Here is a 23,271-nt window from a genome sequence, read left to right as displayed (position 1 = left end):
GCAAGTCTTTGTTGCTCCTGGTAGGCTCTGAAGAAAAGGTTTTGTCCAGTTTAAGCGATGATAATGCTTGCAGCAAGATAGTTGATCAGATCAGCCCTCATAGGTAAAAGGAATCTCCAGCAATGTATGGGTTTCCATGTTTCAATATGTCTACCCTAATATTTTTTATAACATGTTCCTTGACAGCATTTGGCCCAAGGTCATTATTCTCTCTGGTTTTGTCAAGTTCCAGGTCAAACCTACTCTTGAATTCTTGTCAACATGAACATTTGTAGCGTTGTATTCGTTTAGATGCTCGCATGTTCTCACCAGATAAGAGCTGTGTACCGTCATCCTTGTGAAAGAAGAAAGATTTCTTTAACCAGTTGACATGTATGGAGACCTCGTGAGTGGTTCTGAAGAGCCAGGTGCTTAGGGTCTAATGCATCTATATTAGTGTTTCTTGGCAGTGTGGTAGAGAGTTGGTAATACATGTGTGTAACTGGCTTGGCCATGTTGGATTTGGCATTTGTAAGTTACAATTGCATTGCAACTATCATGATAGACTGCAAGATATGTACAGTATGTTCTTTGTTCAGCTTTGCAGTTGTTGTTGGTCCTCAACATAGTTGCCATTGTGCACACTGGTCCTCTCTTCTACTATGTCCAGTACACACTGGTAGTAATCTATTCAGGGATGTTACACCAACCAACTCTTCCTTTTCAACATCAGACTAGCACAGCATACATGCTTCATGTTGAAAGATTCCCAACCTTCATAAGTAGCTTCTTCAGCAGCTGGGGTTTGCCTCTCCTGTAAAATAAATACAACCATTGACAACTTACATGTCCAGTACAGTAAACACTCCAACATATGTAGTATAGGCTTATAACAATAATCAGAGCACTACATAAACATAGTGTGTTTTTTAGAAACTAACTATTTACTTTTCAGTTGTAGAACTTGACCTTAGCACAGATATTCAAATAATTCTTACCTTAATTAGGAAGGAAAAGCATGTACAGAATGTTTCATATTGTAGTAACTCTTGACCTAATTGGAGCTGAAAATCTCTCCAGTTCCATGGGAGGAGACAAATTGAGATACAGAGGCATTACCAATTATTGAATTTCCAATGTTCTTATGCGGTAATGCAGAAAAAAATTCCTAATGATGTAGCAGTGTCAGGCTATATTGCAAAGAGAGAAGTGAAGCAAAGGAGTTTGACTGGGAAGTTTGATGATTACATTGGGCATAAGCAGGGCTCTACAGTATGCACAAGCAGGGCTCTACAGTATTCTCATTTGAAACTACCCAAATTGTTGATTTCAACATTTGCCCTTGCTGGTAGATAGTACAGTAATTTCTCATCACATTTTATTGTTCTAACATGAGATTACATGTGATGTTTTATTATGAGATCATATGCAGGTTCGAAAACAATAATTTTAACTGTTTGGTGATCATCATAATCGTCATAGTTCTGTTGGGCACCGTAAGAGTTTACTATATGGTCCTCTCCATCCTCCAGTAACCAACCCTCCCTCTCATGTTCCCTTGGTGATCAAACCTTACAGGATTATACTAAAAAGTAATATTGCAATCTCTGGAGAGTAACTTTTACTAGACAATATTTGTGTATGTACATTCACGTAATAATTCTCTCTGAGGCTGATGGTTGCTATTTGAACAACGATGAGAAATCCAATGAATGTATTTATCGCCGTGTTTTTTAATACTTTATTGATTTATTTGTACTAAATTGAGAGTTAGTTTTCTACACATTGGTTAATGAAATATAATTTTCATTTCAGTGCCCCCAAATGGCTTGGTTATCTACTGTGGTACCATTGTTACCGAGGAAGGAAAGGAAAAAAAGGTTAACATCGATTTTGAACCCTTCAAACCTATCAATACGTCCCTGTACCTATGCGACAATAAGGTAAAAATTCTTTATTATTTCCACTTCATTGGAACCTTATCTTTTTCATGTACCATTACTGAAGAATGTATTCTGTTGATGAATTCGGCATAAAGTACACTATTCAAAATCTTGTATGGATTTTAGACAGTTTCTTATAGTATATATTTAGAAAGTTCTCCGTTAAATAGTTAGGGGGTATGGTCTTAATCTGCTGTTTTCTGTGTTAAGGGTACTATACTCTGCAGTAAATTTATTGTGAGAACAGATTTTTTCATAGAAAATGTTGATGAGGTGTCGAACCAATTTAGATTGTGGCAATTATTCAAATCCTAAGAATCTGGTTGGTTTTCAAAACTTTTCAGGGGATAAGGGTTGGATAATAGCTTTTGCTTTACTGGAAATGCTTATTATTGTATGAAATAATAATTCTTCGTGTTGCTTATAGAATATTTATCCCTTTTCAGTTTCATACGGAAGCATTATCGGCGTTGTTGGCCGATGATAATAAATTTGGTTTTATTGTAATGGATGGTAATGGAGCATTATTTGGCACGCTACAAGGCAACACGAGAGACGTTTTACACAAATTTTCTGTTGATCTTCCTAAGAAACACGGTATGTACCCTACAGCACTAGTGTATTGCTTTCCTTCTTTACTTTGTAGTATATTTTCAATGCCATATGATAATATTTTAGAATGTAGAAGTGTGATGAACAATGAAATGAAATTAGTTCCTATTACGTAGTTTAGAATTTAGAACAAATTGCGAGAGAAGGATGAAATAAAAGGAACTGCTAATGGAAGGTGAACTCTGTATTAATAATGTTTTGGTATGATGACAGGTCGTGGTGGTCAGTCTGCATTGCGTTTTGCCCGTTTACGTATGGAGAAGCGTCATAATTACGTCAGAAAGGTTAGTGAAGTGTTTAATACATTAAAAATCATGAATGGTCTTCCAGTACAATATAATTAATTGGTTTGCAGAAGTTTTATAGTAATGTTGGACGTTATAGTCATGTAATTATTAGGTATGCTTTTCAAATATGAGTATTCAATTCTCCCTGCAAGTTATAATTAGCAGTTTATATTTTGGAAGAATGTCAGCATACTTTATAAATTCTTTCAAAGGTACTTTGGTTTTCATGTGCTATGGAAAATTTTAAGATTAAACCTTTCTGATTTGTATTAGATTCTAACTGATATGTACTACTGTATATTAATGCTGAGGAATTGACTATCATGATATTTCCAATTTATGTCAGCCACAGCATGAAATGGATTTTGATAATGGTTGTTTTCTATTTGTTTACTGGGATTTTGTAAATTTTCAATTATTAAATGAAAATGACAATTGAAGCAACTTGTTAATACAAACTATGTAATTCCTCAGATAATGCTGATTAGTTAATTCTAGAAACCCCAGTAATTATGGCCGAATTTGGAGTATTTTTTTAAAATATATTCTAAAAAAAATATTTATAAAAGTACTTAGTTGACACCATTAAATAGTCTAGTATGTTAATATTAATTGCACGAGAATCTGGATTTCCTTGTATTTCTTTGCATCAAGTCATTCCAAAATCAGCCTAAGTTTTCTTGATATTTCAGGTCGCGGAAACTGCAGTGCAGCTCTTCATATCCAATGATAAACCCAATATTGCTGGGCTAGTACTAGCAGGATCAGCAGATTTTAAGACAGAATTATCACAGTCAGATATGTTTGATCCAGTAAGTATGAAGGATTTTTGAGTTTCAAAAGTATGAAGGATTTTTGAGTTTCAAGTAATGTTACTCCAACTTAGTTTCTAGGTTTGTAATTTATTAAAAGTCCTTTTAACTGGTACCCTCGGGGTTTACAAGTTGCTGGATTATCGAAAGTGTCGTTGTATAAAGTGACCCCTTAAAAATGCCAAAAAATTATTATAATGTGTAATGAGTAAGATATTTGAAATATAAAATAAAGTAGCATCATTCTTGCATTCACTAAGAACTATCTTTTAATTTTATTTTTTATTTTTAATTTTCTGATTTTGTTATTTATTCATCACTTTCAATTCTGTCATTTTTTTTATTTTATCTTTTTTTAAGTTTAATTACACCACACTTATTTGGTGACTATTACCCGAACAGCTGATGTACTGTAAGCCCAAATGACAGATAATCAGCCGTTGTTTTGCTTGCATCCTCAAACACTAGTCAGAGATCAGTTTGTTTGAAAGAGCTTGATTTCTTCTAAAGGAAATTATTCAGCGCGATGGGAATTGACATTGATTTGGAAACGTTATACTATATATTTACTGTTTTAAATTGGGCACAGAACTATAACAAAATATAAACAACTGCATTGCCAATACTATAACAAAATATAATCAACTGCATTGCCAACAATATACACGGACGAATTCTGGATGATAGTTAACCCTTTTACCCCCAAAGGACGTACTGGTATGTTTCACAAAACTCATCCCTTTACCCCAAATGGACGTACCAGTACGTCCTTGCAAAAAACTGCTATTTAAAATTTTTTTTGCATATTTTTGATAATTAGTTGAGAAACTTCAGGCATTTTCAAAGAGAATGAGACCAAGCTGACCTCTCTATGACAAAAATTAAGGCTGTTAGAGCAATTTCAAAAAAATATACTGCAAAATGTGCTTGAAAAAAAATAACCCTTGGGGGTTAAGGGTTGGAAATTTCCAAATACCTTGGGGGTAAAAGGGTTAATGAATGAATAAAGCTTAACTGGGTGCCAGTTGAAAGAACTTTTTGTGTTATGGCTTTGGTTTCAGGTCATTCGTGTTCTTAGTGTGAATTTTTTTTTAACGAAATTCAAGGTTATCTTATTTAAAAAGATAAATAAAAAGTTTGGGTGCAGTAGTAGTTTAATGAAATTTAATTATTTTCAATCTTGTTCAAAAAGTGTGAATTATATATTGATTTTCATACATTTTATATTTATAATTGTGCTGAATGACCTAACTATAGTCCCAGTGTGTGGTCATTGTCCTGAATATATTTTTTATAGCATGCAATCACAGATTGATCTTGTGTAATAAGTTATGAAAATAAAATCGGTTTCACATTTTTTTTTCAGCAGTTATAGCAACATTTTCTTTTCTTACAGAGATTACAAGGAAAAGTTATTAAGTTAGTAGATGTGTCTTATGGTGGTGAGAATGGTTTCAACCAAGCCATTGAATTAGCAGCGGAGTCTCTAGCAAACGTAAAGTTTATCCAGGAGAAGAAACTAATTGGTTAGTTGAAGTTTTATACTTTTTATTTTGTCATTATAAGCAAAATTAAATATCATTAGGTTTTGAATATTATTGCTGTCTAAAAATTGTATTCAATAATAAAAGATGATATTTTCCTACAGGAAAATACTTCGAGGAGATCAGTCAAGATACTGGGAAATATTGCTTCGGAGTTGTAGATACTTTGAAGGCGCTAGAGTGTGGAGCGGTAGAGATCCTTATTTGTTGGGAAAACCTTGATATTGTTAGGTAAGTCAGTCTTGCATATATTGTCTTTTTTATATAGGTTAAAAATAAGGTAGGATAATTTTCATTTAATTTTTTCTTTTCCCAAACAGTGTAACTGTAGAAGCAGGGATTATTATTATTATTATTATTATTTTTTTTTTTTTAATATACCTAATGGATATGTGAAGATTAACGTTCATCTTTATCAGGTTTTTCTTTTGTTATCTACAGTACTGTAGCCCCATCAGTTTGGTTTCATTCTTACTCCCCCCCCCCAGTATTTATTCACCAGTGTACCAGAGTTCTCTTATAAGAGTGGACAAATCATTCAATACCTTGCATATTTTGCCGATTGTCAATGCTAGCTATATATCCAACCCTTAATCTTTCATTAACCTTGATCCCTTCAGACTAATATGTAATTTCTTTCACTCTTAAAGTTCAGATCCCTTTGTATATTTCAATCTTCAAAGGTTTAAAGTTCAGATCCCTTTGTATATTTCAATCTTCAAAGGTTTAAAGTTCAGATCCCTTTGTATATTTCAATCTTCAAAGTTTCAAAGTTCAGATCTCTGTATATTTCAATCTTCAAAGTTTTAAAGTTCAGATCCCTTTGTATATTTCAATCTTCAAAGTTTCAAAGTTCAGATCTCTGTATATTTCAATCTTCAAAGTTTTAAAGTTCAGATCCCTTTGTATATTTCAATCTTCAAAGTTTCAAAGTTCAGATCTCTGTATATTTCAATCTTCAAAGTTTTAAAGTTCAGATCCCTTTGTATATTTCAATCTTCAAAGTTTCAAAGTTCAGATCTCTGTATATTTCAATCTTCAAAGGTTTAAAGTTCAGATCCCTTTGTATATTTCAATCTTCAAAGTTTCCATTTCTCGCTATTTATTTCCTCCACCTAATGCCAGCTCAAGCACTTTGAACATTCCTTTTGGGTAACCTTTATCTTTGAAGAACCATGACCTTGTGATTTGAAATTTTGGTGAGGTATTATCCTTTCTTTCTGTGGTTGAAGCCATCCCTCTTCTTGCTAATCCATACTTTGTAGGAAGTCTTCTCATATTAGAGAGAGATCAGATAACCTTTTATTGTCTTCTACTAATAAAAATTTTGGGTCTTCTTCTTCTTCTTCTTCTTCTTCTTCTTCTTCTTCTTCTTCTTCTTCTTCTTCTTCTTCTTCTTCTATGTCAATAGTACTAAATTTTCAAGTCTTTTGGTCTTTCCTCCATCCTGACGGATCTATAGCTATCGATTATATGTTATATCACTCACATGTTCTGCAGCCCACACTTCCTGTTATTGTTCTTGCTGACATTTCCAGTTTGGGTATTTTCTCATTCCTTTCCAGGTGACTATACAGGATTTTTTTTTTTTTTTTTTTTTTTTTTTTTTTTTTTTTTTTTTTTTTTTTTTTTTTTTTTGCGGAACCTAACCTATTTAATCTTTTTACCTCATGTTGAACTAGATGGTGATGCATGGTTACTGTATATTCATTTGTGAACACTTAACTTAATTGATACTTGGTTGTTGGTCATATGTTTAAGGTACTTTGAAGATCTTTGGTTTTTATTGGTTTGTAATAGTCATTATTATAAAAGAGGTTAAGCTATTCTTTAGTCATGTTACTGAACACTCGTAAATGGGATGTAAAATTTGTTCTTGAATAAGTTATAGAATAGAAATAAAAGTTTTGATTTGAGAGCAAGGTGGAAAGCATCAAAGGAATTATAAGAAATATATGAAAAATAAGGTTGAAAGTAAATTGGTTGGAATGAAATAGATTCTACAAAGAAAATTTTAAATCGTTGAAATGGAAATGCACTAGGTGACCGCTGACGTAGCGGCAGTAGGAGATTCAGCACATGAAGCTTCAATGTTGTGGATAATGGGGGAGGGTGGGATGTGGTGCCCTAGCATTACCAACCAAACTTGACTGGATCCCTTGTCAGGCTGGGAGGGGCAAAGAAAAGAAAATTCCCCTTTTGTTATTTATTTATTTTTTTTTTTTGTCATCTACTCCCCAAAATCGGGGCAAGTGCCATATTACAGATTTTCATTAATTCTTTAAAAATCTGGATAATTATTATAATTGTTTAACTCGTGTATTGTTTTGTATATGTTGAAAGGAATCCATAACCCTTTCTGTTACTTTATATTTTTCAGTTGTTGTTTTATTATCCTTTCAGATATGTTTTAAAGAATCATCAGTCTGGAGAGGAGACAATCTTGCATTTGACTCCAGAACAAGAAAAAGATAAAACCCACTTTACAGACAAAGCTGTAAGTTCATACTATTTTCTTTTGTTGCATTCATTATGTAATATAACAAGTTTTAATTGTGATATCACCTTTTTTTTAATCTTGGGTACTTTTGTTTAATGGTAATTCTGTATGGTACTTTTGTTTAATGGTAATTCTGTATGGTACTTTTGTTTAATGGTAATTCTGTATGGTACTTTTGTTTAATGGTAATTCTGTATGGTACTTTTGTTTAATGGTAATTCTGTATGGTACTTTTGTTTAATGGTAATTCTGTATGGTACTTTTGTTTAATGGTAATTCTGTATGGTACTTTTGTTTAATGGTAATTCTGTAAATGATAATTAACCTTAATTTAGAACCCAAAATTAAGGATATCCTTTACTGATGTATGAAAAATTTAGTTTCTAGTCTTAGTTTTGAATTTTAATTTTTAATTGGAATTTTTTTCTTTTTAATTTTCCAGACTGGAGTAGAATTAGAATTGGTAGAATCCATGCCTCTATTAGAGTGGTTGGCCAATAATTACAAGAGTTTTGGAGCCACGCTAGAAATTATCACCGACAGGTCGCAAGAAGGTTCACAATATGTTCGAGGGTTCGGTGGAATTGGAGGTGGGTCTCAATGTTGTTTTTACTGTTGCAGCTAACTTTAAAGAAAAGAAAATGTATGTTTTTAATCATTATGTATCACAATTTGTCATCCTTTCCTGTTAACCCTTTTACCCCCACCATAAGGTTAAATTTTGAGTACATTTTGCTATATATATATATTTTTTTTTAAATTGCTCTAACGGGCTTAATTTGTGTCCTAGAGAGGTCAGGTTGGTCTCATTTTTTTGGAAAATGTCTGAAGTTTCTCATAAATTTATCAAAAATATGTAAAAACATTTTAATAACAGTGTTTTGCAAGAACGTACCGGTACGTCCTTTTAGGGGTGAAAGGGTTAAGGGATCGTATTTGAACTAGTTGTCTATACACACTTGGTTCTTGCGCTTTCTTGCCATAGTATCATCTTGCTCCCATATCTGAACTGTTCCTTGTCCCCTCGTCAATTTTCCAAAACGTTTGTATTTGTCGTCTTGATAAGTTACAAACTTCGTCTTGGTGTCCCTACCAGATGAAAGCCCCATTGTAAACGAGACGTCACTTGCAAGTTAGTTGTTGGTTCTCTTTCTTTTAACCCTTTTACCCCCGGGGTATCTGGAAATTTCCAACCCTTAACCCCCAGGGGGTTATTTTTTTCCCAGCACATTTTGCAGTATATTTTTTTTAAATTGCTCTAACAACCTTAATTTTTGTCAGAGAGGTCAGGTTGGTCTCATTCTCTTGGAAAATGCCTGAATTTTCTCAAAAAATTATCCAAAAATATGAACAAATTTTTATAGCATTATTTTGCAAAGACGTACCGGTACGTCCATGGGGGTAAAGGGATGGCTTTTGTGAAACGTACCAGTACGTCCTTTGGGGGTAAAAGGGTTAAGCTCAAAGTTACTTCTACTCTGTAGTACTTTAGATTTTAGTTACCTTTGCACATATTGCTGCTGCAAATTTAGCTTTGTCTTGAGGAAAAGAAGACTGATTTTGAATGTAATGATAATTTGAATTTGGTGACCCAGATGAGCCCCACCGGTGGATATTGCTCTCAGTGCACCTTATGTTTTGCAATGTTGACATGACTGATGGGTCTGTGTAGTTTCTATAGTCTTTAGCCGAGTTCAGTTTTTAATTCTTCTACAAGGCCTCCTTTCCTGCTTCCTTTCTTCCATTTTGCTGCCCGTTTCAACTTCCATAGTGCAGCTGCATGATTTTCCTTAAGTTCCACCTTATCATTGAATTTGCTTTCCTGGTCCTTACATCTGTGCATATTGGGTCAAATACAATAAATTCAGTCCAAGCCCAGTGTCCTCGCATTTTGCGGGTAAGCATTGTTCCCTGTTGTAATTTAATCCTAGAACATTTAGGCCTCCTTTACTCAATGTTTATGGTACAAGGGTGGAAGGTAGTGAACCCAATTGAAATGTAGTCCAGCAGAGTCGTATTACTTAATCATGTACGCTATACATTCTATCTTGATTCTCTGAAATGTTTATCAGAGTTAATTAGAGAATCTTATTGCCGAGTTTGTCCCAATTTGTTCCCCATCTAGATATCAGAAACCAAATGAGTCAACCCCCAATTGGCTGATTTGTTTTAACTGGTACATTTTAGTTTTTGTCATAGTGGATTCTAGTCAGAAATCCCTATTAAGTGAAAAACTAATATATTAACTTGAAAATATATCAGATACTCTTCGAGCAAATGTATTTTTCTAGATTTTTATTTTACAGATATTTTGTGATCATATTGTATATTTTGTGTATTTTTGTTTTACAGGTTTTTTATGATTTCATATTTCATCATTTATATTTACAACAGTATATTATCAGATATATATTAAAGGTTTCATACAAGTACAAGATTGTCAGAATTATCTTATGAAAAGGAATTTCCTTAATATTAATCTTGGGTCAGTTTGACAAATCATATTTTTATATCTTTTCTTAATGTATTTTTGTCCATTGCACGTTAGGGATTCTTCGGTACAAAGTGGATCTGCAGTGTTTAGAGGAAATGGACGATTTAAATGAATTTGATGTTGACCTTGATGATTATATTTAAATGTAATCTCATTAAGGTGCTTCTGGTCAGTGAGATTTTCACCCTGTGGTTTTTGTGTGTACTCCCCTTTATTAATAGACTCCTGTTTCAAGATGAATTAGTGATCTAACTCTTGATAGATATTTTCCTAACACGAGTGGTGTTTGTTTTAGCTTCTAATCCATTCGTGCAGGACGTGTTCCCTTATCCCTAGCATTTTGACTGGTTTGGATAGATAAGAATGTAAACTGTGTGTCTGATTTTGTGTGCCATTTTAGAAAAGTTGTAACCTACTATTTAACTTAGCACATTGTGGTGTTGAGATGTCAGCTGTTGAGTTACAGTTGTGATTTCACTGGAAATGCTCAAACTGTACTTTAGGTCTTGTAAAGGTACTCATTGGACCTTGAAAGGCAATGGTCTTTTATTCGTGTGTGTGTGTATATATATATATATATATATATATATATATATATATATATATATATATATATATAGATATATATATATATATAGATATATATATATATATATATATATATATATATAGATATATATATATATATTATATAGATATATATATATATATTATATATATATATATATATATATATATATATATATATAATATGATATTTGTTCCAACACGAATACTTACCTCGAACTACTTTCTTAGGAGTTACCCGTAACCTCCTCTCTACCGACCAGAGTTTTGTGTAGGGTACCCTCTATCCCGTTTTCTATGGAGGCCTACCCCGGCATTAAAGAATGTGCCCCGAGGGTAAGCTTATCGCTAGGTCGATGTCCGCCCGGGTCAACATCTCCAGTAAGTTCTCTGGTCGCGACGTGTCAACACGTCGCCCTCGTTCTCTATCGATCCTTTGTGTGCGTTCTGTGTGTCCCACGTGTTCCCCGCGTGGTAACTTGTGTTTCCTGTGTACTGTTCCCGGGTGTTCCTGTGTTCTCACCTTCCACTCTTGTGCTTACCCAGTGTATTCCTTGATTCCCTACGTGCCTGTGTCTTGCGTTTGTGCATTATGGAGCAAATCCGCCGTTGTCCTGGGCCTAGAGCCGGTAAATCGTGTGGAGCGTTCCTCTCCAAGTCTGAAGTGGACCCTCACTCCCTTTGCTCCTCCTGTAGGGGAAGGGTTTGTTCGTCATCATATACGTGTCCCGAGTGTGTAGGTTGGAGTGATATCCAGTGGGTACGTTACGGAACTAAAAAGAGGAAATCGTCGAAACGTTCCCCCAGGAAAGCTAGCGTTACTTCGCCGCTTCCATCGCCCAGTGAGCGGTCCGACGGGGCCTCTGTTTCGCCGTCCCCTACGCAGAGTAGGGGCCGAGGTAAGTCTGTCGTGGAGAAAGAACAAAGCGATCTTCCCCAAGAGTCTAGTGAAGGTGCAGTGGGGGTTGCGGGTCCTTCTAGGGCTAGTAGTGCGTCCGGAGAGTCGGCCCTTGTGCTCGGGGGGCACGTGTCCTCTGATGACCCCTTGTGGGGTAGTAACGTTGTGTCTGTGTCTTCGCCCCCTTCGTGGGCCTGTGCTTCTGGGTCTTCGGTAGGCGGCGACAACCAAAGTAAGTTACGTTCTACGGAGAGTGATGCCTTCGGTTGGAAGCTTCCGAAGACACCAGGTAGGTCCCCGTTACGAATGGAAGAGGGCCTGGATCCCTGGTTTCCTAGCGTGGGGCGTCATTCATCGTTCCCGACCCCTCTCACGGAAGTCCCCGAAGAATTCCTTCAACCGTCTACCTCGGGCACTCAACGAGTTACGAAGTCCCCCGCGGTCCCTGCTACCGCCCGTCATATGGTAAGTGCAGTGTCGTCGGGCTCTTCAGAAGATTATTACTCGTCGGGGGAAGACGCCAGGAGAAAACACCGCCGTCTGAGAGAGCGGTCCAGGAGCAGGCGTTCCCGTTCTAGGTCGTGCTCCAGGTACAGCAGAAAGCGCTCCCGCTCTCCAAGACGTAAGTACAGAAGGAGTAGGTCACCGGATGGCGATTGGGTCTTCGTACCCCGTGAGACAAGAGTACGTTGTTCCCCGGACCGCCGGTCCAGGGAGTTCTCGCCAAGGATACCTTCCTCCAAACACGGCTTTGACCCTCGCAAGCAAGTTCGCGAGAAGGACTCTACAGGTAGGCATAAGTCCTCGAAGCCTCCGGTTCACCCCGCCCAGCGGGGGGAAACGCGCTTCTTTTCGGGCAGCCTGGCCAAACCAGCCCAGCTGGTGCGGCCTTCGGGTCGGAAGGAACGGTTCCCGCTGTCGGGTCAGCCCACGGGAACCGCGTCCTCGTCACCCAGAGACCTTGAGCGGACGAGAGTCCTCGCTGAGTCGACGATGCCTGCATTAACCCCTGCCCCGGGGGCGGGCGCCCCCGCCGAAGAAGTCCAGTACCTCGGTAGGACGGCGCCCCTGGCTCCAAGAACTAGACGTCCGGTCGGCGTGCCCGGCGACCCAGCTCCCCGGTCCCAAGCCAAGACCTCGGCTGACGGTAGGGAGGGTTCCCCAACGGAGGACTCGGCCTATAGGAGGGTGATTGGCCTTATCAGGAGGCACCATAAGATTGAGGAACCTGCAGCTACTGACGAAGACTACTGGAGGTCCAGCCTTTTACGGATAATGCAGACCCCTACCCGACCTAAGACCTCTCTAGCGCTTCCTCTAGCCCGAGATCTGGTCTTAGGGCAAGAATATGTTAAAGTGGTGGCTAGTAATGCCGAGGCCCCCAAAACTCAGAGTTCCTCGAAATTGCTCCAGGGCCTCAAGACTCAGGGCAAGGTATATGTGCCAGAAGGGCGTCGTCCAGGCCCCTGTAAAGTGGAACCTTCCCTTGACATCCTGAGTCAGGGCGTCTCAGAGGATAGAGCCTCTTTGGCCCCAGTTTGTTTTTCTCCATCGGAGGCCTCCATGATGGAAGAAATGTTGAGGGACCTGGTGCACGTCTCCTCTTGGCTGGACTGGTGGGCTTCCACCTTAGTAGGAGTGCAAGCCTCGTTCGACCCCGCGGACCCTGACCAGCAGAACCTCCTGAGGGAACTTATTACTTCCGGGGGTAAAACCTTAAAGTTCTCGACGTACCAGTCGCTCGCCTTGACAGCGAATTGGGTACTCCGCATAAGAGACACCATCCTGGCTAAGGTGTCCCGGAAGGTCCCAGACAGGGAAGCGCAGGCCATGAGGAGCCTGCCCTTGAGGGGTGACTCCTTGTTTCCCCTAAAAGAATTAGAGACCATTATGGAGAAGGTCTCGAAGCGGAAAGATTTGAACACCCCCAGGCCTACGCCTACTAGGAGACCGCCCTACAAGAGGTCCGTCTCAGACAGTGCCGCGACGGCCCAGGCCTCTCCCAGCACGACGAGGAGAGAGGCTCCCTCTTTCCTCCTGGTCCTTAGCGCCTCAGGGGGGGCTCCAGCATCCTCAAACTCCTTTAGAACAGGTTATTCTGCCTCTAGGAGAGGCCGTTCAGGCCGCTCCTCCAGAAGGAGATAGAGTAAGAGGCCCCCTATCCCCGCCCAAGCCTCGGGTTGGGGGATGCCTCAGACTACATTGGCAAGCATGAAAGGCTCACGGAGCGGAGCCTTGGACAGTGTCCGTACTGAAGGAGGGCTACAGACTGCCGTTCTTAGCAGAACCACCCCCTCTAATCCCGGCCAGCCTGGCGGAATGGCTGGCTCCCAAAGACCCGTTGAAGAAGACCGCCCTTCAAGAGGAAGTGTCCTCCATGTTGGAGAAGGGCGCCATGGAAGAAATTCTTCTCCCAGGCCCGGGCTTCTACAGTCGCCTGTTCCTGGTAGAAAAAGCGACGGGGGGGGGGGGGGGGGGGGGGTGGAGGCCGGTTATAGATCTGTCGGCTCTCAACAAGTTCATCAAGAAGACAGACTTAAAAATGGACACTCCGAAGTCAGTCCTACTGTCCTTGAGGGAGAAAGATTACATGATGACCATAGACCTCAAGGACGCCTACTTCCAAATTCCGGTCCACACCTCGAGTCGAAAGTTTCTCCGGGTGAAATGGGGTTACCAGATCCTGCAATTCAAGACCCTTTGCTTCGGATTGTCAACAGCGCCCCAGGTGTTCACGAGAGTCTTCACGACTGTCTCAGTGTGGGCTCACGAACGAGGCATTTGCCTCATCCGATACCTGGACGACTGGTTGCTTCTTTCCTCCTCGAAGGACCTCTTGGAGGAACAAGGGATAAAACTCCTCCAGTTTTGCAAGGATCTGGGCATCGTGATCAACCCGGAAAAATCAAACCTATCTCCTTCCACCAGAATGATCTACTTGGGAATGACGTTAGATACAATTCTGGGAAAAGCCTTTTTTCGGGAGACAGAATAAACAACCTCATGGAAATCATTCGGCCGTTCCTATCGGGGCGGCGTCCCAGGAGAGCAAAAGACTGGCAAAGACTGATAGGGCACCTGGTGTCGTTGGAGAAACTAGTTCCCCAGGGCAGGGTAAGGCTCAGAGCCGTGCAATGGAACCTGAAGAACCTCTGGTGCCAACTGGACTCGCAACAAGTCCTAATTCCAGTTCTACCGAACACGAGGCCCTCCCTGGAATGGTGGCATTGCCGGTCGAACTCACTCAAGGGGATGCCCTTCGCGAGCGACCCCCCCGAGTTACTACTGTTCACAGACGCCTCCAACCAAGGATGGGGAGCCCATCTCCTCGACGAAACAGCGCGAGAGACCTGGTTGGACGGAGGAAAGGAACTCCACATCAATGTCCTGGAGTTGAAGGCAGTCCAGAAGGCTTGCCTACACTTCGCAGATCTTCTAAAGGGAAACACTGTGGCGTTGATGTGCGACAACGCCACGGTAGTAGCATACATAAAGAAGCAAGGAGGCTTGAAGTCGAAGGAGTTGTGCGATCTCACCATAAAAATTCTAGATTGGGCGGAAGGGAACCAAGTGGTGTTGTTAGCAAGGTTCATTCCCGGGAAGAAAAACGTGCTGGCCGACGGTCTCAGCAGAGTGGGCCAAATAGTAGGGACAGAATGGTCTCTCCTCCCAGAAGTAGCCAAGCTCATCATCCAATGTTGGGGTTCCCCGGTGATGGACCTCTTTGCAACCAAACTCAATGCCCAACTCCCCGTATATTGTTCTCCTGTACCAGACCCGAAGGCAGCCTTGGGAGACGCCTTTCAGCACAAGTGGGACAATCTAGACGTGTACGCTTTTCCCCCTTTCACATTGATAAGGCAAGTGCTCAACAGAGTAAGGACAGCCCGAAACTTAAAGATGACTTTGGTAGCGTCCTGGTGGCCGGAGAGAGAGTGGTTCGCGGACCTAAAAGACCTGGCGAGTCAACCCCCGTGGCCTCTGCCCGACAGGTCAGACCTTCTGCATCAACCTCATTTTCTCAGGCTCCACGACAACCCACTCTCCCTACGTCTTCACGCCTGGAGACTATCGAGCGACTCCTGAAGAAAGAAGGATATTCTTCGTCCACTGCTAAGAGAATGTCGCTATACCTGAGAAAGTCTTCAGCTGCGGTCTACCAGGCTAAATTGGCCTCCTTCACGAAGTGGTGCTCTGAGAGGCACATTAAGCCTCTTAATGCCTCTGCCCAGACATAGCGGATTTTCTGGTGTTTCTCAGAGACAAGATGGGAATGTCAATCCCAGCCATAAAAGGGTTCGGGCCGCCTTAGGCCAAGTCTTCCTCTTGAAGGGCATCGACCTGGGGGCCTCTAGGCACATAGCGATGCTTGTCAAGAGCTTCGAGCAATCCTGCCCCCCACAAGCGAGTAGGGTGCCCCAGTGGGACTTAGCTAAGGTCCTGAAGATGTTGTGTGGCCCCCCCTTTGAACCTTTGAAAGATATCGTGGACAGGGATCTCACTCTCAAGGCCGTCTTCTTGCTGGCTTTGGCGTCCGCTAAGAGAGTGGGTGAGATCCATGGGCTGTCATATGACGTTTCTCATTCGAAGGGGTGGAAGGAAGTATCCTTCAAGTTCGTTCCTTCTTTTGTGGCGAAGACCCAGAACCCGGCAGTCTGGGATCCGAAGTTCGAAGGTTTCTCCATACCAGCCATCCCTAGGACGGGTAATTCGGAGGATTTGAAATTATGCCTTGTACGAACCATTAGAAAATACCTTGAAAGAACGGCTCATCTCCGCCCAGGCATCAAGACCCTCTTCGTATCCCGGGTATTACTAAGAAGCAAGTGTCCAAGAACACCATTTCCTTCTGGTTGAGACAAGTTATTGCCAGAGCCTACAAGGAGGAAGGCCTGGCCGTGCCAGGCCCCCCCAGACCTCATGACATCAGAGGCCTGAGCACGTCCTTAGCCTTTGAGAAAAACATGGCAGTGGGTCAGATCCTTCGGGCAGGTACTTGGTCGAACCAGTCGACCTTTACTGCCCATTACCTCAAGGACTACTCGAGGAAGTCCTTAGACGGATTCTCCATTGGAACAGTCATCTCCGCCCTCCAAGTGGTTTAACGGTAAAAGCCCCAGGCTCAATCACGGATAGCAACCGGGAGACACAGGTGCGTTTCCTTCCATCCTACCCAGTTGCTCCCTAGCCTCATCGGGGATTACCAACTTGTACCATTGGATAACACGTTCTTCACGACTACGCTACTGGATGCAACATCAGAAGAAGTTTTTTCAAAGGCTGAGTACTTAGACACTAACGTGAGCTCTTTTTGTAGTTACCCTCTCGTCCGTTTTCTAGTATGTACCGTTATTCCTGGGCCTCTTGGCCTCCGCTTACCGGGTCTGTAGGTCAGAATAGCACTCCCGCCTCCTAAAGTGTAAGTCTCCTAAGAAAGTAGTTCGAGGTAAGTATTCGTGTTGGAACAAATCAAAAATTTTAAGTAATTTTTATTTTTCCTAACATACTTACCGAGAACTACTTTCGGGTAATGGCCCTCCCTTCCTTCCCCGAGTGCCTCTCTTCCCTTGCAAGTATTGTGCTACTTCAATAGAACTTACTGGAGATGTTGACCCTGGCGGACATCGACCTAGTGATAAGCCTACCCTCGGGGCACATTCTTTAATGCCGGGGTAGGCCTCCATAGAAAACGGGATAGAGGGTACCCTACACAAAACTGGTCGGTAGAGAGGAGGTTACAGGTAACTCCTAAGAAAGTAGTTCTTGGTAAGTATGTTAGGAAAAATAAAAATTACTTAAAATTTTTGATATATATTTTTATTGTTATATATGATATATATTATATATTATACATTATATATATATATATATATATATATATATATATATATATATATATATATATATATATATGTGTGTGTGTGTGTTATACACACACTCGCTTACTAGCCACGTTCGTGATCAACCTGTTTGGGATTCAACTTATTTAACTAACTTTGTCATTATCAAAACGCCAGTAATTTTCTCTTATGGGCAGTAAATGTTCTGAATGTTCACTGAGCTTTCCAGAGTCTAGTCTCTCCCATAGGAGTCTTAAATTCTTGAACTACTTAAGTCCTTCTGCAGCCTTACTCTTTTGCATTACTGTATACCCCTTTTGCTTTATATGTCATCAGATTATGAGGCACAAGACTGAATTGGGTTGCTGGATCTTTATAACCTATTTCCACTAAAGTAATTGCTCATAAACAAAATTGTTTCAATTTGGGAGATAATGTTTCATATTGTAGATGCTCTTAAATTTAATTTTTGATGTATCAGCTCAGCTGGTTGGTTGCTTCACGGGATTACTCCAGATGACAGTGTGTTTTCGTTTGCATACAAGGTTGACCACTTGTTCATCAGTTTAATTTTTGTGGTAATTTCTAACACATGTTTTTATTACCCTTATAAGCATAAACACTAACTGAAAAAAGATTCCATGAGCGGAACTGTGAAGTATCATACTCCTCACGACGGGTATTTAAAACCCAGTGCTTTCCCTGTGCAGAAATGCTAACCAAACGAGTAATAATAACTTAACCCAATGTGGAAGGGGAGATAGAAGTCTTGACGAGACAATCCGACAGAGAAAACTGAAGAATGCACAACTCTTAATGGGTTACTACCATTAACTGCTAGATGGTCTCATTACTTTTACTGGGGCACATATCTTTTGAAACGAAAGGAGATGGGAAATGTATTGATAAATTTTTGGCGGTAACTGATAAAACGAGTTTATGGAGAAAGCCATATGAACATCGAGAGGTTCATAGAAATAAAAAATTTATTAAAGTTGGTTTTCACTTCAGTAAATATATACACACACGTATAGTACAACTCTTACATTGAATACTAACTGGCTATTGCGTTGGTATAACCAACTGTAAAATTCTGCAGTATACTGCAATATTTTGGTTGATGAAATTGTTGGTTTTTAATACTTCATTGTATGCACTTAAATAATGATAAAAGAATTATAATTTCTTTAGAGTTTAGTTGTCAATATTAACTCGTTGCATGTTTGCATAAATTTTGGGTCTGGAAATCCAATTGGCCTTGTTTGAGATCAGCCAAAATTGTCAAAGGAAATTATCTAAACTCTGGTGTTGTTTAAATTTTTTTTACTATCGACATATTTTAATTTTGCTAGTTTTGAAAGGTATTTTATTAGTGTAGTTCATGAAATTTTTAGCAAAGTGTCAGTGGAGGTTTTTGCGTATAAAATAACATACTAGTACAAGATAGTTGAAGGAAGTGGGGATATTTAGTCGTAGACCAGTCTTGGTTGTTACTGTACATTGATTTTTTAATAAATTATTTAAATTTTTTGTCATGAGATGCATTGCAACAAGATTTTTTCTCTTATTTCAGGAATATTACGTTACAAAGTGGACTTACAACAATTGGCAGATTTGGAAGAAGAATTTAATGATATTGACCTTGACGATTACATGTAAATAATTTCACTGTTGGGAAATAGAGCTTAGACAGTGAAAGAAGACCAACATTGTAGGGGAGCATACATTTGAGAAGGGAACCACCTGGGGAGAGAGAACGATGCTCTCTTACGTGTGCCGGGTGCTGCATGGCTCTTGCGTCCCCTCGATGACATGCAAGTCACTACAAACCGCTTCTGATGGTGGTTTTAATTGTTGCCTGACAATCAGGCTTTTCTGTTTATAATATTAAATTTTGAATATAATTATAAAACATTAATAATCCTTGGTATTGTACTAGGAGAGGGCACATTGTGTGGGTGCTCGGGAGAAGGGGGGTGGGGAGACATTGATGTGCAGTAAGGGGAGGGGTGAGAGAAGGGGTTTAGACTACTGGAGTCTTTGGTTCTCAGCCAATGCCATCGTCACCTTTGGTCTTTTGTTTATGGCCATTGATGTGGCGAATTCCACATGCTCAGCTTTTTATTAAAAGATTTTTATCTCCGTCGTCTCAACTCGAAGCAAGGGAAGTACTTACAGAAGTTTAGGAAGCAAAACAAACTTTGGTGTTCAGATTTGTTTTTAAAATATAATTAGCATTATAATATATACATTGTATGTATATCATGGGCCTTCCAATCTGTTGAACTGTTTACATTGGTTTACAATAAGAAGCATGAAATCTATATTTTTGGACAGCTAACCTTGGCCCTAGTGACATAGGCATATCAGTGCTATATTTTGCATTTGTGTAAAAAGAAAAAAATAAAGTATGAATCTTATATCAAATTTGGCAGCCCCTAGAGTTGGTATAACTGTATGTGGCTTTCTGGTTATAGATAATTTTGTATAAAATGGAATCATGTTTTTATAAGAAAATTATAAAGTACCTGTATTTTGTAATAGATACAATAAGCTTCATCTGTGGGAATCGGATGAAGCTGATCACCTAACGATTGTGTATGTCCATAGGGGCTGTTGCTGCTAAAATGTCAGGTTTTAAGGGTTTTCATTCTCAAAATGGTCATGGCTTTTAGCTCATGTTTAACCAGGGCCTGGGCTAGTTCTTTTACAGGCTACCCACTTTCAGGAAATGTAATATATTAAAAATGAAGTCTTAGAGCTCTTTATGATTACATAGGGAAAAGTATGCTAAAATGTACTTTTCCTTTGAAAGCTGTTGAGTAAAGAATTTTTAAGTGAGGAGAGTCCAAGTTTTAACCATGAATACATTTTGTCACAGTTCTTCATTGAGGAATTTGCATAATCATTGAGCTTGTCCAAACATTGGTTTACGGTGACTGCTGATGGTGTAAAAATTGATTCTGGCCAGATGAAACTTACTCTGTTTACTCATTGTTGTACTTTTAACCTTAGCTTTAACTACCGAAGTGAATTTGAACTCAAAATTGAATGTAGGAAAAAAAAAAGAAGTTATTTTCCATTTTTGCTGCTACCATTTCAGTGTCAACAGTCTGCAGTTTTGATCATAATGTTAGGACGTGCACTCTGACTCCATAAACTAAATGAGGCACTGTGACATTGTGTATTGGTAGTAACTAAGATGGATTATTATGAGGCAAGATTAGTTTTCCTACCCCAACCACATCTGTGAGGGGGTTCTTTTATAAATGATAATCCTGGGATATTTCCTCCTGATACTGTGATGACTATATACTGCTGTTGTTTTTTGTTTTTGTTTTTTGTTAGATGATACTCGTAGAGAGTCAGGGTACGTTAATTAAGGAACTCCGTGGTGAAAGGGTAGACTATCAAAACAACAGGAACCGACTCCGTTATTGATATCAAGTGAAGTGAAAACACTTACCTGTGCAATACGAGTGGTATATTACTAAGAAAAACTTTTATGTAGTCGATAAGGATCTCCTGACTTGAATACTTGAGGGGCATCCCCTAGTGTCTTCTTTTTGGAATAAGATGAATGAATATCTTGGGTTGTCCAGATATGCCAAGGACATGGCACCAAGTACTGCCAGTCTCGTCTAGAAGTTTTGTGTAGTTCTTTTTTAATTTTAGCAAAAAACAAAAAATGTAAAGCAACATCGCAGCCAGGCGAAGCGTTTTTGTCTTTAGAGGTGAACTTTATGATGTGCCTGGCAAAGTGATGTGGAGTACTGTATACAGTATTGCCACAATGTATGACTCGTGGGTCTCCACAGTCATCAGGTTTTTCTTGTTGTTTTGATAAAGTTTATCCCCAGTATGGTTACTTTTTGCCAAACTGTAGTATCTGTGCCTTATTGGGTATTTTATGTTCCTGTTCTAAAGGACAGGGTATAAGTATTTGCGCGAGGAAATGATGATGATATAGGATGAAAAAAACCCTTTTAATATTCAGGATTACCAGATGCGTCTGCACATTACCTCAGTTCGCACATGCAGTTTAGGTCAAAGAATTTGGTAAAAGTGAGAGTCTGAATCTGGGAAGTGTGGTAGGTGCCGTTAATGCAGCTGCATTGTGGATTGCACAAAGAAAGAAATCTGCAAACGGTGTTGCCGTAGGTCTATTTCAATTCTATACAGTATATTTTTGTTTATTTGGCAACAAATGACTTGATCCACAATGCATTTGCCAGAAACATCCAAACTCCCAGAATTTAGATTTTAAATGCCACAGTATTTTGAGATATGGCAGAAAATAATTTATTGGCTGCCTTTCTGTTACTTAAGGTTTCTATGTATTTTTTACAAAACAAACTGTCTCACAATGTGAATTTTTGTCACATAACCTTTTCCTGTACGTAACAAATCATTGTGATTGCATGCTATTTTATTTGTTTTTAAACGCTTATGGTTACTGGAAGTACAGTTAATTAGCATACATGAAGAATTTATAAATGTATACATTTGGTAATTATTGTTATTTTTTTATTCTTTATCATCGTTGAGTGAGGCAGGCAATCGTAAATGAACATGTAATCAGCAGATGTGCCTCAAACAACACTTGAAACATTTGAACATTGTTTAGGGTACTAATATGCTCCATTCAGTCGTAATCTCATAATTCTCCAGTTTAGTTAAAATTGCTTTTGATATGAATTAATGATAATTGTAACTTTAGATATGAAATTTTAAGAAAGAAAACAAAGATGGTCTGATCGTTATTCCGTCTCCAACCAGAAATCCCCCAGCCCAAGTCAGCCGCCGGTGTATTATTTTTTCTCGGGTTTTCACGAAGACCTATGTGGATCGGCAAATTAAATACTTTAGGGAAAGTTAAAGTTTGTTTCTTTCAACCCCTATATATTTTTAAGTCACCAACTAATAATAAACCAAATAATAATAATAAAAAATTATTTTTTTAAATTTTTTGTTAATTCAACAATATAAGAAGTCATTGAAAATTTTTATTTTACAAGGCAAGTATTCAGTCAATAGATGATGGTTTGTCAAGTGTATGTATCTGTAGTCTGAAAATGAACTCCAATCCATTCAACTAATTTGGAAACAAAATGAAATTATTCTTAACAAATTAACTTGCCATCTTTGATCATGCACTTAACACCATTACTGATGAGATAAAGCAATAGGTAAAACCTTGGTGGTACTACCTGTACTAATTTTTTTATATTATTGTAATACAACTGAAGACTCGCACATTTCTGCTCATAAATAAGTAGATTAACTCAAAATGGTAATTAATATCTACCCTAGTTAGTTAATCCAGCATGATGGTGGGTAATGTCTTACTTGCTCATGAATACTTTACATCTTGGTTGATATTAGTGTATTGTCTTGTGCTTGGTTCAGAACACTTAAGAATAAGAATGGCAAGGGAAATTTTCCCCTTCTTGAGTTGGGTTTTTTGAGCCCCTTGTTTTTAGTATATTTTTTAATAAAGTTCACACTTTAAATTAGTTTTTACAAATGCATATGTACTAGTTTAGAAATTACTGTAATATTTTGAAGACTTCCTAATCCTTTCATTACCATTCTGTTGTCAATTGGCTTCCCTCAATGCAGTTGGTGTCGGATGGGTTTTCTTATTCCAGTAGAGGATGACATACCTGCTTTGCTCTTTATGTACTCTATTAAATAATATCTGCCCTATTATAATTGATAACCAAACTATTAGATGCCTATCCAATTATGGAATTGGAATACCCACCTCATTTGTGTACAGTTTAGTCCTAGTT

At 39.1% G+C, this 23,271-nt stretch overlaps 1 protein-coding gene across 3 annotated transcripts in view; it reads left to right on the top strand.

The window, feature by feature from the left end:
* Positions 1–22,356, top strand: part of eRF1 (eukaryotic release factor 1) — a 36,776-nt gene extending 14,420 nt beyond the window's left edge. For all 3 annotated transcript variants that reach the window (XM_068385735.1, XM_068385737.1, XM_068385736.1), the window contains exons 4-12: positions 1,795–1,922; positions 2,369–2,519; positions 2,748–2,818; positions 3,514–3,633; positions 5,030–5,159; positions 5,282–5,408; positions 7,581–7,674; positions 8,120–8,267; positions 19,050–22,356. In XM_068385735.1, the coding sequence (XP_068241836.1) occupies positions 1,795–1,922; positions 2,369–2,519; positions 2,748–2,818; positions 3,514–3,633; positions 5,030–5,159; positions 5,282–5,408; positions 7,581–7,674; positions 8,120–8,267; positions 19,050–19,135 (1,055 nt within the window). In that variant the 3' untranslated portion in view covers positions 19,136–22,356. The remainder of the gene's footprint in view (positions 1–1,794; positions 1,923–2,368; positions 2,520–2,747; positions 2,819–3,513; positions 3,634–5,029; positions 5,160–5,281; positions 5,409–7,580; positions 7,675–8,119; positions 8,268–19,049) is intronic.
* Positions 22,357–23,271: the final 915 nt, after the last annotated feature.

Source organism: Palaemon carinicauda, chromosome 13 (assembly GCF_036898095.1).
Source record: "Palaemon carinicauda isolate YSFRI2023 chromosome 13, ASM3689809v2, whole genome shotgun sequence".
Classification (NCBI taxonomy): domain Eukaryota; kingdom Metazoa; phylum Arthropoda; class Malacostraca; order Decapoda; family Palaemonidae; genus Palaemon; species Palaemon carinicauda.
Note: the sequence above shows the minus strand (reverse complement) of the source record. Positions and strands in the feature narration are given on the sequence as shown.